Below are 15589 nucleotides of genomic sequence, written 5' to 3'. Positions count from 1 at the left end.
GACACTGTCAATAAGAAAAAAAGGCCACCAACAGATTGGGAAAGGATCTTTACAAATCCTAAATCAGATATGGAACTAATATCCAATATATATAAAGAACTTGAGACTCCAGAAAATCAAATAACCCTTTCAAAAATGGGGTGCAGAGCTAAACAAAGAATTCTCAACTGAGGAATACTGAATGGCTGAGAAGTACCTGAAAAAATGTTCAACATTCTTAATCAACAGGGAAATGCAAATCAAAACAACTCTGAGTTTCCACCTCGCACCAGTCAGAATGACTTAGATCAAAAATTCAGGTGACAGCAGATGCTGGCAAGGATGTGGAGAAAGAGGGACACTTCTCCATTTTTGATGGGATTGCAAGCTGGTAAAACCACTCTGGAAATCAGTCTGGAGGTTCCTCAGAAAATTGGACATAGGAGTACTGGAAGATCCAGCAATTCCTTTCCTGGGCACATACCCAGAAGATGTTCCAACTGGTAATAAGGACACATGTTCCACTATGTTCATAGCAGTCTTATTTATAATAGCCAAAAGGTGGAAAGAACCCAGATGTCTCTCAAAAGAGGAATGGATACAGAAAATGTGGTACATTTCCACAATGGAGTACTACTCAGCCATTAAAAACAATGAATTTGTGAAATTTTTAGGCAAATGGATGGATCTGGTTGATATCATTCTGATTGAGGTAACCCCATCAGAAAATAACAAACATGATATGCACTTAATGATAAGTGGCTATTAGCCCAGAAACTTTGACTACCCAAGATACAATTTGCAAAACATGAAACTCAAGAAGAAGGAAGAACAAAGTGTGGATACTTTGGTCCTTATTAGACTGGGGAACAAAATATCCATGGAAGGAGTTGCAGAGACAAAGTTTGGAGCTGAGCCAGAAGGAAGGGCCATCCACAGTCTGCCCCACTTGGGGAGCCACCCCATAAACAACCACCAAACCCAGTCACTAGGCAGACACCAATAAGAACCTGATGACAGGAGCCTGATATAGCTATCTCCTGGGAGGCTCTGCCAGGGCCTGGCAAATACAGAAATGGTTGCTCACAGACATCCATTGAATGGAGCACAAGGTCCCCTATGATGGAGCCAGAGAAAGTACCCAGGGAGCTTACAGGGAATATAGCCCCATAGGAGGAACATCAATATGAACTAACCAGTATCCCCAGAACTCCTTGGAACTATACCACCAATCAAAGAAAACCCATGGTAGAACTTGTGGCTCTAGCTATATATGTAGCAGAGGATGGCCTAGTAGGTCATCAATGGGAGAGAGGCCCTTGGTCCTGTGAAGGCTCTAGGCCCCTGTATAGAGGAATGCCAGGACCAGGAACGGGAGTAGGTAGGTTGGGGAACAGGGAAAGGGGGGAGGGCATAGAAGATTTTCGGAGGGGAAACTAGGAAAGGGGATAACATTTGAAATGTAAATAAAGGAAAAATCTAAAAAAGAAAAAAGAACATAAAAGAAATGTAACTAGGGGGTGGAAACTTTGCATAATGTACACGAGGCCATGAGTTTGCGTCCCTTGCAGAACACTTAAAAAGTGTTGTATTCAGGCTTGAAAATTGGTGTTAGATAATTATCTTCCTCCCTTAAGAAGACTATGTCTCCTGCTCACTTCATCCTTCCTGTGTGTCGATTTCTTTGTGGATGACTGAGAATTCCAGAGCTTTCTTTCAGCCCTGAAAGCACACATGTAAGTAACATTATTATAAAACTGAGTAAAATATTGTGTACCTTGGAATGTATATGTATACACATATATGTGTTATGTGCATAATTTTAGGAGTGGTGGTGGTTACCTCTGCATAAATGTCATGGGCTGAAAAGAGAAGTCAACCCCTTTGTGAGGACCTCATTGAAGACTGCCTAAGAGACTAAGGATTGACGATACAGACAATGACAGCCAATTGGAAACTGCTGCTTGGAAGAGATTCTTGCTTAGGACCAATGGGGTGTGTGTGGAGGGTAATTAGGGTGGCCCAAGGATTAACATATGGGCTTACAGCAGTGTTTATACAAGCTTGCTATAGCCACTTCACCTGCTGCTGGTGTCTGACCCATTGATTCCAAGCCACCTCATCTCCAACCCCCAAGGGCAAGCAGGGTCAGTCAGCAGGCCTTCCAGGGCACAGGCAGCATATAACAATTTTAAAGTACCATGAATTGAAGAAAGAACAAGGAAGGGTATAGGGAGATGATTGGATGGTGGAAATGTAGGGGGAAATTTATCTAATTATGATCTGAAAACTGAAGAAAATGATTTGTTTGTTTGTTTTTAAATTGATGCTGGAGCCTGGTAATCCTCAGCAAGCTAAGTAACTTCCAGTTCTTCCATCTCTGCCCCACATCTCTGCCCCACATCATGAGCTGCTATGACCGTCAGCCAAGAGAACACATTAAACACTGTTTACATACCACTCAGTCCTCTAATTGCAGAAGTACAGAATAAATTGATTTCCTTATTATGTCATGTTACTCAAGCATATTTCTACAGTTTTCATCTGATCCATCCTGGAAGATGTCTCATAGTGGGGTAACATATGCTCAAATAAAATTTCCCACCCTAAAATAAGAAGAAAGTTTTCTGTCTCTGAACACATCTATGAAGTAGGAAGACTTCAAATACCTCTTAAAGGTCACATATAATGTCTTTCATTATATTAAATTAAATACTTAATAAACATCTCTTGCTGGTACCATGAGTCACTCTTTAAAGCCTTCCAAAGATAGCAACATAATAACATGTAAGTATCTATTTATAGCATTGTAAGTTCCTGACAAAGAGAAGTACCTGTAGAGACCTTATTCAGAGGTTAGGCACAGCCAATGGTTGAAGGATGGGGCCACCCACCCACCTCAAAAATATTAACCCAGAATTGCTCCTGTCTAAAGGAAATACAGGGGCAAAGAGTAGAGCAGAGACTGAAGGAAAGGCCATCCAGAAACTGTCCCACCTGGGGATCCATCCCATATGCAGTCATAAAACCCAGACACTATTGTGGATGCGAACAAGTGCTTGTTAACAGGAGCCTGACACAGCAGTTTCCTGAGAGGTTCTGCCAGAGCCTGATAAATACAGATGTGGATGCTTGCAGCCAACCATAAGACTGAACATGGGAACTCAGTGGAAGAGTTGGAGAAAGGACTGAAGATTTGCAACCCTATAGGAAGAACAACAATATCTGCCAACCAGACCCCAGAGCTCACAAAGACTAAGGTACCAATGAAAGAGTACACATGGAGGGACCCATGCCTCCAGCTGCATATGTAGCAGAAGATGGCCTTATCTGTCATCAATGGTAGCAGTGTTCCTTGGTCCTGTGAAGGCTAGATGCCCCAGCATAGGGAAATGCTAGGGTGGTGAGGTAGGAGTGGGCAGTTGGGTGGGGGAGCATCTTCATAGATGCAGGGGGAGAGGGGATGTTTGCAGAGGGGAAACTGGGAAAGGGGAGAGCATTTGAAATGTAAATAAATAAAATAACCAATAAAATAAAAATACTTCTTAGTCACAAACTAGCTAAAATTGAATTTGTCCCATATGTTACTAAAATTGTGACTGATTCACAAAGGTGTACAATTCTTGGCATAGAAAAGCAGAACAATCTCCCCATGGATTGTTATTTGGGATTGCTACTCTGGAAAAGCAGGAGCAGCATCAGCTTGGAAATCCTTCCCAGCTGGAGAAATGTCTTGATTCCTCTCTTCTCCTCACTTCATGTTCTAAAGTGCCCGTCTACCATTTAATAGTTCTAATTTTGACTAAAACAGCATCCTGCCAATTGTCTTTAGCACTTTCAAACATGTTCTCAAATTCTATGAACTTTAGTCTTCTTGATAAAAATATTGCTAAAAACAAATATCGATGCCTGTCAACATACATTTTAATTTAATTTTATTAATTCAAAATATTTTGATCATTATTCTTCACTCTCTCCAAATCTCCTCAGACCTCCCTGTTTACAGAACTCCATGTTCTTAGCATTCTTTTATGAAAACCGAAACAAAACAAAGAAAACTTCAAAACAAGTAAGATAAAGGGCATCAAAACAAACAGATCAAGACAAACCCAAAAGCATACAAAATATATGAAGCTCTTTTAGTTGTCTTATTATCCTTGACAAGAGGCTTGCTCTGGAATGTCATTGTTATGCCCAGTGCCACTCATTTTTGTCAGCATGTATCAATTGATAACAGCTGCTTAGGGGTTTGAGTTTGTATTTACTTCTAAATCCTGGGGGTTTGTTCAGTTTAAAACTATAGAGATCAGTATACATTTTCAATAAGTCAGCAGGAACTGAGAGTACACTCAATGAATTTCCTGACTAAATGCACATATAGGCACACACACACACACACACACACACACACATACAAATCCACACTCACATACACTCACGAATACACACACAGTCATATATATACATACACACATAGTTAAAATGTTTCATTAAAACAATTATTTATAAAATTATTGATATTTGGGGCTTTTTCTCATTTTTTAAAACATGTAGGCCTTACACTCCATTTATTCAAATACAATGCATTGTTTGATAAATCTTGCAAAAACTTAGTTTATTGTCCACAACCACATATATAATAGTTTATATTTCAAATTGATCTCATAGTCTATCCATGAGTAGGCATAAGTAGTTCAATAAACATTTGTCCACACTTAAATATTGAAACAGAGAAAACAGCAATTCATACAACATTCCATCCCTAGATATATCCCAGTTTACATAGGCGACCTATGCAGTGACTGCACGGCTGCTTTTCCCTGAGTGGAGCGTGTTTTACTCTCAGAGAGATTAAAAACACTTCTGTCGTGAGATCAACTGCTCCGAGGAAGTAAATAAAATGGAATTTATTTTTATAAATATTAGTTTATTTCATAAAAATACAAAAATATAAATATACATTTATAAAAATATGAGTGAATCAACACAAAGACATCTTTCCACTAAATAAATATGGCAGTAATAGTCACTCCTATTTCATTGGGTATATTTTCTTTCGTATTAATTTACAAAGCAGTTGCACAATGTTTCATTTCATAGTATATGTGACTGATAATCAGTTAAGAAAACATTTATAAAGTTCCTATACTAAGACAAGGCACAAAAAGCCTTTCAAGAATTTTTATTGATTATTAATGTGATATATTTTTCCAAGCTTATTAGGCAAAGAGGGTGAACAAGTTATTATTACTGTTTTAAAATCTATATCATTCACACTCATTCACAGAAACTTACTGATTAAGCAAACCCTTACTAGGACAACACTTATGTATTGTTTGGAGTTGTTATTTTAAAATTTTCCTCCAGAAAAGGGACAACACAGTTCACTCAATCTGGTATCGAAGATAGTGTTTCTACTAATGTTGATGAAGCCATATACGACTCAGTCCCGGTCACTGTCATTACCCCCATACATTTCTGCAAGTTTTTTGAACCGAGGTCCCCAGTCACTAAGGTAATCATAATCCTGGTTGCAATCAGCTGTGAGAGATTCTAAGGAGCTGAGAGAGTTGGCTACAGAATCATTCCCTTCATAGGCATAAGTGGCCAGGGAGTCGTAAGGCGGTGCACTTGGGTCTGAGTCGTTTTCTTTCAGTCTCCGGTGGATAAAATCTTGTACGTCAATATTTTCCCAGAGGGGTACAGTCCTCCTTATCTGAAAAATAGTTTCAGGCATGACATCTCTTCTAAGTTTACTGTCTTCTCTTGATTCCGGGTTCCTTAACGTGCCGATGTCAAAAGCCTGTGTGTCTTCCTCTCCACCACCTTCGTCATTATAGGTCACAATATTGTCCCGGACGTCATCCTTTGAAATGATCAGAGGCTCCTTTTTCCGTTGCCTCTTCAAAGCAGCAAACAGCACAATTAGAGCTATTGATAAGAAATGAGGAGATAGTGAGACTCTATGATTAGAGTTAGTATGCATAATTATAGCATATGTAAAGTTTGAATAATCATCTGGAGACATGGAGTAAGACAGTTGAAACGATAGAGACACATAGCATCATTTGAGATAAAATAAAAACAAAATAAAAAAGAAATTAAAGACATGGAGATATTAAATTGTTACTAATTTACATTTTTAAAACCTATAGACTGGCATTGAAAAATATATAATTACTATACTAGCTCAAGTAAAATTTACTGAAATCTTAACCTCACCAAATATACATTTACCTCAAATTTAAGAAAATAATAAATGGTTCAGTTGTCATCAAAGTGAATTTTACTTAAATAGTAAAAAATTAGGGTTATGTATGCAAATAATGTCTCATAAAAAAGAATATAAATACTGCATTTCTTATATATATATATATATATTTATTATATACACACTCACAATTCATATATTAAATTGGATAATATATGCATATATATGAATAGTGATTTTATCTTATTAAATATCGCACAAAGACTTATTTAAATTTTTTTACTGGTACAGTCATCAATGTTTTCTGAAAAATATGAAATGCAACTCTAAGACCTGAATATAATTTTCAAACTTCAAGTTGTTTAACTTGTACTCACTAAAATATTTCTTATTGAAGCCTATTATAACTAACGAAGCTGTATTCAAATTTGGGAAGAAACTTAAATTTTTATATTATTTATATATTTTCTTTTTTAATAGATATTTTCTTTATTTACATTTCATATGTTAGACCCTTTCCTCATTTCCCCTCCAAACCCCTGATCCCCTCCGTCCTCCCCCTGCTCATCTACCCTCCCTCTCCTACTTGCCTGTCCTGGCATTCCAGTACACTAGGGCATTGAGCCTTCTCAGGACAAAGGGCCTCTCCTCTCACTGATGACTGACAAGTCTAACCTCTGTTACATATGTGGCTGGAACCATGGGTAGCTCCTTGTGTACTCCTTGGTTGGAGGTTTAGTCCCTGGGAGCTCTGGGGGTTTCATATTGTTATTCCTCCTGTGAGACTGCAAACCCCTTTAGCTACTTGGGTCCTTTCTCTAGCTCCTCCATTGGGGATCCTGTGCTCAGTCAAATGGATGGTTGTGGGCATCCACTTCTATATTTGTCAGGCACTGGTAGAGCCTCTCAGGAGACAGCTATATCAGGCTTCTGTCAGCAAGCACTTGTTGCCATCAGCAATAGTGTCTGGGCTTGGTGACTGCATATGGGATGATTATTTGTATTCTTTATTATGGATGTAATTAAATACTTCCACATATATTAAAAACTGCTCTGTTGTCATTATAGTATATAAATTGAATGCATATATTTAGCAAACATTTTCCTAATAATACAATAAGATGTTAAATGCAGGTATACATCTCTCTCTCTCTCTCTCTCTCTCTCTCTCTCTCTCCCTCTCCCTCTCCCTCTCCCTCTCCGTTTCTTTGTCTCTCTGTCTCTGTATCTCTCTGTCTCTCTGTCTCTCTGTCTCTGTCTCTCTCTCTCTCTCTCTCTCTCTCCCCCCTCTCTCTCTCTCTCTCTCTCTCTCTCTCTCTCTCTCTCTCTCTCTCTCTCTCTCTCTCTCTCTCTCTCTCTCTGTGTGTGTGTGTGTGTGTGTGTGTGTGTGTGTTTGCTCTGCAGGTTAACATTGAGGGTGTTCCTTACTAACTAGCACTTTACCCTGTTTTGTGAGTCCAGGTTTCTCACTGAACTAGGAGCTCATTAATTGATTAAACTGGCTGTCCTTCAAGCTTCTGTCTGTCTCCCTCCTCACTGTTGCCCTTACAATAGTTAAGGCTAAAGATGTGCTCACCCAGCCTTTGCCCTGGGTCCCAGATTTCTAAATCTATGTTTCTAAATCTGTGCTTTGTATGAAAACTATTTTACCAACTCCCGTAAAATGCACTAAAATTAAAACATCAATGTGATCTCTAAATCATTAAATGTATACTAGAAATCATGCCACCATCTCATTTATTCAAAAGACAAATCAGAATGTGATAAAAATATACTGTTAGAAAATTATTAAATAAAAAATTGAATTAAATCAGGAAAAATTCTCACAAATTTATTTAAACTGGAGAGAAACTGGAAAAAATGCTTTTCATTTATTATAGGAAATCCAATGTTCCGCCAAAACTATTTCAGAGGCGGTCTTGATTATGCATGTTCGTAATTCCAGCTTTTTTAGCCTGGAGCCTAAGCCTGGGCTGCACACTGAGATATTGTCTCAAAGGACAGAAGAGAAGGCAGATGAAAAGCATAATTCACTGAAAATAAGAAAAAAATTAGCTCCAAACTCTCCATTGCATTTGTTGAACTCTGATTCAACATTATTGTATGGTACTATTTTTTTTTTTTTCATTTTTGTGTTGGGCTTTGAGCATGTTAAAAAGCACTCTGCCACTGTATTAGCTCTCCGGGCCCATTGTTAATCTCAAATAAAGTCCTCCAAAAAAGAGTTTGGGGACTTGGCCTTTATTCAGGTTCATCCAGCAGGTATTAAAAATAAATGAAACACTCCTGTTTTAAAATATATGGCACTATATGTTTTAGTAAAAGAAGAATAAAGAAATTAAGACTGAAATAGTTTCAGCATTCACTGAATGTGGGTAACGAACAAAAAAAAAATGGAGTTATTTTGCAATGTAAAATTAAATGAGTGGAATTTTTTTTGGCCTTATCTATGTTGTATATAAATACTAGATAAGTAAACCTATCTGTAAGCTTCCCTGGATATCAATTTATAATACTTCAATTAAGTGGATCTGTGAGACATTCCTATTATTTAGCTCTCTGTTATGCTAGGTAAGAAATAGCTGCTTCATTCAATGGGTAGAAAATAAATATTTGGTGTATGGTAATACAATTCAGGCTATTTGGAAAATGCATCAGTATTTTCACCAATGTATGAATAGAGTTTATTATTTATTCATTATATTCCAAACTACTGACACAGTATATATCAGCAATAAAACAAAATAATAAACACTTTGTATATTGTCATTTGATGGGTACTTTTAAACTTTATGATATTTCTTTAGCTAGGTTATACACTCCTTTACTATTCATTATTGTTACTGATTTTTATTACTTACTTTTGTGTTTGTTTTTCATAGAATTTGGTATTAGACCTAGGACCTCTTACTGCTAAAACAAGCTCCAAAATAAAGCATTCTTCTCAATTAAGATATTATGATAATTAAACCCATATGATTCACCACAGTGTCAGAGGTGTTGCTATGATCAAAATTTACAAAATTCCTGCCCTAGAATTTAGTTCCAAGATCAATTTTCAAGGAGTCACCAATCGGACACTAATGGTAACGTAAGTGTGTACCCCACCCCTTATCTAGATAGCCAGATGATGCTAATCAAAGCGAATATTTTATACTCCCCTTTGTCAAACCCCAGTGAAATCCTACAATAATATCTGGCCAAAGGGATTTTATCCAGAGAGCTTGAGGGGATTTATAGTGTAAAGATGCCAGGCTACATGAACATTTGCACATAAACTTGGCCAGTTCTCCTGCCCTAAGTGTAAGTATTTTGGATGAGTACTTTAGAGAAATAAGTTTTGGAGTGGTTTACAGTGAAACAACTGTTTAATTGAATTAAATTCTTGCTGTGTTAGTGTGGGCTTAGATAAAACGTGAGCTAACAGAAACGTGATTGGAAAGCACTGAGTGAGCCATGTGTGAGCCCCCTCTCAAAAAGACACTTTGAACACTGTGGAGTGTTAGTTTGTTAGTGTATTTGTTTGCTTTCTATGATTTTTTTTTATAATAGTTCTCCGAAGAATGTATCTTAAGGTGGTTATATTAATGTCTGATATATTCTTATATACTTTATATTATTCATAAAAACGTTTTCAGTCTTGAAAAACCCTTCGTTTTGAGTTTAGAGTAGAGATTTAAGGCAGAAAGAGCTATTAACCTGCCAGCAAAGGCATTTTAGAAACATCATTCAGGCGTTGGGGACACCGTTCAATGGGTAACTGGCTTGTTTCACAAGTATGAGGCCATTAGTTCCGATCCTCAGAAGACGCATACTAGGCCAGACATGAAGATAGAGTCCTGTAATTCCAGGATAGGAATTTGAGACAGGATGTTCCCAGAGCTTTAGCAACCAGCAAGTGTCACAAGTCTGTGAACTCCAGGTTTAGTGAGAGACCTAGTGTCAACACACAACTTGGGAAATAATAGATAAAAACACCTGATGCTAACCTCAGGCCTGAACATACGAGTGCACGGTTAGGTGTGAAGTCCATACCAGTACACACAGACAGGCAAATGCACAAGGAAAGATTTGCACCTCGTGTATCCTTTAACTATTGCCAAGTTGAACAGAGTGGGTAGTCATTACTTCAAAGGTCGTTAGAACCATGAGTGTAATACTTGTGTTATCATATTTTTTTTTTAAGTTTTATTTTATGTGAATACAATGTTGGTCTCTTCTGACACACTAGCAGAGGGCATCAGATCCCATTACACATGGTTGTAAGCCAGGAGGTGGCTGCTAGGAATTAAACTAAACTCAGGACCTCTGGAAGAGCAGTCGGTGCTCTTAACTGCTGAGCCATCTCTCCAGCAGTCCTGTGTTATTTTATCTTTGTTTTAAAGCCTTTCACAGCTATTCCTTAAAACAACAACAACAAAAAAACAAAAAACAAAAACAACCCAAAACAACCTAAAAATCCAATAAAACAAAGAAAGGGGTAGTATGATTTTTCTCATTCACAATAATTTTAGGAGAATGTTAAGTATGTGCCGTTTTATATACATTATCCACGCAATGGAAAAGACCGCGGGGATAGGAGAACCGAACAGAGGAGATGTGTAGCTTACTGAGCAGGATGACGACACAAAGGAGAATAGCGATGAGCGCCCCTGTGCTCAGGCCGGCAGCAAGCATGAGGGCCTCCGCATTGCAGGACTGCATGTTCCCTAGGTTATCACAGGCACACACACGGATCGTGAGTGTGCCAGTGCTGCTTTGAATAGGGTAATCATTGTCGAAGATTAAAACTGGCAGTAGGTAGGTGTTCATTTTGTTGCGGCTGTACCCATCTTTTCGAGTTACAATTCCTGCTGTATTATCTGAAGAGGAAAAATAAATTATTAAGAAAAAATTTCCATACTCATTTTTTTCCCTCCCTCCTTCTCTGGTCCCTTCCTTATATCCTTACTTTATGTGTGTTTTTTGTTTGTTTGTTTGTTTTATTTTTGTTTCGTTTTGTTATTGAGATAAGGTATCATATAGCCCATGCTAGCCTCGACCTCATTAATGTAGGCAATTGAACTTGCACGCGTTGTTCCTGAGATCACTTCCTAGGTGCTGGGGTGACAAAGGGTACCCCACATCTTGCATCATATTCAATTTCAATTCCTCTTCATAAAAAGTTATATTGCATAGTTTTATAAATGTCCTTTACCTTTATTGTCTACTATTGTGAAGTTTGGGTTTAGAGGAAACTCTGGCACTGGCTCAAAGAAGAACTTGTGTCCTCGGGGAGGATCGTCTTTGTCCATGACACTTATAGTTTGAATCAACTGAAACCAAAACATATTCATTAATTAAATCCTAAAAATAGAAACAATATGTTATTCATTCAAGATCGTTTTAAGTAGGCACCTCTTACTGGGGTCACGACCTCAGTTTACGTTTTTTTATTTAATTAAAAATGTACACTTTAATAAATTAAATCCAAAAGTCAAAAAAAGTACACTTATATATCATTTTCATAAAATCACTTTAATGGATCTAGTAAAGTTTCATATAAAATAACACTTAATCAATAAAGAAAATTATCTCTGAAGAGAAGTGTGTGGGTTCCTTCAGTGTATCATTTTCTACCTTCTGAATAATCATCCCTCTTTAATGGAAACTTAATTCAACTAATACCATGCCTTTGCTAAAGTCCTGATGTTTCAACCTCTTTTATTTGTAATTTATTATGATCCTGTTTATTTATCAGACAATTTTTTTAAACAAAACATAAAATGTACCTCTCCAGAAGGCAAAAATAAGAAATAAAATATAGGAGGATTAATAGTAATAGCCACATATTTTTTAACTGTCCTTTTAAACTAAAAAAAAAAAAAATCACAGAAAGCATTAAAAACACAATTACAACTGTTTATTAATACTGGGATATTTTATTCTTAAGACATTAGTAAATATAACTGAAAATCAGCTTAATCATAGCTCTATATAAAAGCCTTTGGCCATGCTCTAAATGAATTTATTTTCCTATAGCAATGATGATATATTATTTTAGGGACTCATATTTTAAAGATCACTGTAAGGACTTTAGTGAGTGTAAAAAAGGAACCTATGTAAGAACAACAGAAAATGTCAGGCAAGTGAAGTAGTGATTCCTGCCATCTTAAAGATACATGTTTATAGCCGGGCAGTGGTGGTGCATGCCTTTAATCCCAGCATTTGAAGAGCAGAGGCAGGTAGGTTTCTGAGTTCAAGGCCAGTCTGGTCTACAGAGTTCCATGGCATCCAGGGCTATACAGAGAAACCCTGTCTCAAAAAATGTCCCACGACCAAAAAACACAAAAAACAAACAAACAAACAAAAAACATGTTTATAAACCTCATAGTAATAGTTATTACCTGGCCAGACTTCGCATTTTCACAAACAAATGTTTCATAGTATGTAGCAAATTCCGGAGCATGATCATTTATATCGAGGATTCTGATGTAGACAGGAATTTGGCTACTTTGTTTTGGGTTATCTGCAACAAAAACTTCATGTGAGGTTTCAGGGCCTTGAATGAAAGAAACCTTAAAGCCACATCACCTTGAGTGACTTAGTGTCCCACCCATTCCCTTTAGTCTCTAGCCCATTTGGATGGACGGCAAGTATCTTAACTTTATCACTTGTTCTGAAAATAAAACATATTAAAAGAGGAAAAAATACAGTGGAGGAAAAGCAAGTAAAATAGAGAGCGCCCATAAGCTCATGCAAATATTTTATCAGGCTCGGTGAAATTCAAGTCCATAACTACTTGTAAAAGAATATAAAAATTTTCAAATGAATTATACGTTAATCTTTAAATAAAACTTAACACAAAGTTCTAACATCATCTAACTCATTTTCTTTCTCATATATTGCCAATCTTGTAGCAATTTCACAAGAGTATATCATTGTCATTTGTTAATTTGGTGAAACACGGATATACCTACAACTTACTTATCTCTGTGGCTGTAATGGTGATGTTATGCCAAGGGGATGATTCCCGATCCAGGGGTTTCAGAGTGAAAATAGAGCCATTTTCTGAGTGAATACTGAAGACTCGGTCCATATCAGTATGCCGGTCCACAGAGTATCTGACAGGAAAGAGACATGTAAATTCAGCCCTGTCTGAAATTAAAAGTAACATTCTCTATGCCCTAAAGTTACGAGAAATTCTTAAATTGATCTGGCAAAAATGTGAGTCGTAAGATGGGGAGTTTCTTTGTTTTTTGTTTGTTTGGTTGTTTGTTTTGTTTTGCTTTGCTTTGTTTTGTTTTTGCTTTGTTTTTTTTGTTTTATGCAAATGGATTCACTATGGAAACAATTTGAAGCTCTAACTGTTCCCTTGCGAAAGTCAGGTTTGTGTGTTTAGAGGCATTGCATAAGTATAATGGGTAATTTTGTGTAAACCTTAGAGTAATAAGTGCTTTTTGATTTCCTTGTTTTTTCATAGCCTAGTGTTAAACTAGTTCTAGAATAAACAGTCATATTAAACATGAAGGCCAGTAATAATGAGTACATTGAATGTGGTTGTAGAGTCGACAGAAAAAGGAAGAGTATCAAAGGAGAAAAATGGACCACACTGTCACCTTGGGCACCTTGTTTGTCTATGTGTCTTCTCAAAGGCTCTTAAAAGAACGTTGCGATCTGCTAAATTAGGGAGATTTGCAAAGTGCTGTTTATTTTATTGTCGTGGTTTACTTCTCTCTCTCTCTTTCTCTCTCTCTCTCTCTCTCTCTCTCTCTCTCTCTCTCTCTCTCTCTCTCTCTCTGTGTGTGTGTGTGTGTGTATGGGGGTTTTGGGTAGCCGAGGATGTCACTTTCCATTTAGCCCAGGTGGTCCGTTGAGACCAGGTATTCCTGCCTTTGCTTTAAAAATTATTTTTTGAGGCCTATTCTTTGTACGTACCTCAGGCTGGCGTCTACCTTTCAGTTCTCTTACCTCATCCCCCCCAGTCCTGGCACTAAAGGCACAGGCAGTGAACCCAGCACTGTGATCTTTGATTATTTGCTATAGGAATTATAAAATTTGATGGAAACTGAATGTAATAAAGATGAGTTCTTTTAAGGGCAATTTCTATTTTGTGTGCAGGTATGCTAACGCACTGCATGAATACTTAGTAATTTAGAGGTCAGAAGCAGAAAGTGGATCCCCTGGAACAGGAGTTACATACAGAAGATTAAAACCTGCCAGGTTGACGCTGAGAACAGAACCCAAGTCCTCTGAAGGGGCAGTGTTCTCAACCATCAAGAGATTTCTTAGCCCTGTAAACTCAGTTTGTGAATGTAATTTTACCAGTTTAATGCAATGTATGTGAGTACTTGCAAAATTTGACTCTAACTTATAAGGTGGTTATTTCAGTGTTTTCAATATTGCTGCTTTACAGTTTTTGAGACTCTTGGAAATATGAACACCTATATCTGAGAAGGAAAAAGGCTAAAAACTACGTATAATAATTATGGAGCTGCATATTTATTTACTACTTTTTGTTTGTTTGTTTGTTTGTTTGTTGATATTGTTTTAGTGTGGTTCGGAGAAAGAGTTTCGGGGAGCCTGAATTTCCAATGTACTCTGTGTAGCTGAGGCACACCACAAAATTCCTATCTTAGAAACACTTTTCTCCCAGGTTCTGGGATTACCTTTATACCTACAAGATGTTACTCCTAATTACTGAATGGATCATCTCAGTCATCAATATGAATTTTCAAAGTATGGCTAAATGGGAGATATAGCATTTTCTAAAAATGTGTTTTTTCTTTTTTCAAATTTCCATGTCTTCCTTAATTTTATCAAGTGTTATTAAAATTAACTTGAAAGATAAAAATAAAACTTACTTGTGAGATCAGGTAAATTAAATCAAAATGATATAAACAATCTATTTGTATTGAATAAAATGCAAATCACAATGTTTACCTGTATATTTGTCTCTTCCTTGGTGGGAAAGGCCAGTAGTTAACCGTTGTCTGATTATGCCTAAAATGGTCTTGTAATTTTTTTTCACTAGTTGTAATGATGGACATGAAGAGGGGGGGAAAAAGCCTTTTGTATGCATTAGCTCTTCTCTAGAAACTAATATAAGGACTGTGATGAAAATCAATCATTCTAATATGAAAGTTACAGACTGAATCACTTGTAGCTTATCGGGGACCAAAAGTAGTTCTGAGTACCTGGCACACCTCTGCTTGGTCTACCCTTCAGCAGTCATGCTTTTCAGGTTATGAATTCACAGAGGAGAATCATTTTGACAATTTGGAAATAAGCTCACTTTTTATCATTAACAGCGCAAACTCCCTACTCTATTTTTAGATATTCCCCTCAGCGAGAATGATGTCCCATGAATTGTCAAAGCCCAGAGATAATATTCTTTCACATAGCAGCCAAGTTCTATTT

The 15589-nt window shown here is 37.1% G+C and overlaps 1 protein-coding gene across 2 annotated transcripts in view; it reads right to left on the bottom strand.

The window, feature by feature from the left end:
* Nucleotides 1–5373: 5373 nt before the first annotated feature.
* Cdh9 (cadherin 9) overlaps nt 5374–15589 on the bottom strand; it is a 118847-nt gene continuing 108631 nt past the window's right edge. For both annotated transcript variants that reach the window (XM_021208400.2, XM_029543973.1), the window contains exons 8-12: nt 13157–13293; nt 12577–12698; nt 11388–11505; nt 10801–11052; nt 5374–5910 (exon numbers count right to left, since the gene is read on the bottom strand). In XM_021208400.2, coding sequence (XP_021064059.1) covers nt 5423–5910; nt 10801–11052; nt 11388–11505; nt 12577–12698; nt 13157–13293 — 1117 coding nt within the window. In that variant the 3' untranslated portion in view covers nt 5374–5422. The remainder of the gene's footprint in view (nt 5911–10800; nt 11053–11387; nt 11506–12576; nt 12699–13156; nt 13294–15589) is intronic.

Source organism: Mus pahari, chromosome 11, assembly GCF_900095145.1.
Source record: "Mus pahari chromosome 11, PAHARI_EIJ_v1.1, whole genome shotgun sequence".
Taxonomy (NCBI): Eukaryota; Metazoa; Chordata; class Mammalia; order Rodentia; family Muridae; genus Mus; species Mus pahari.
This window is presented reverse-complemented; position numbering and strand designations above follow the sequence as displayed.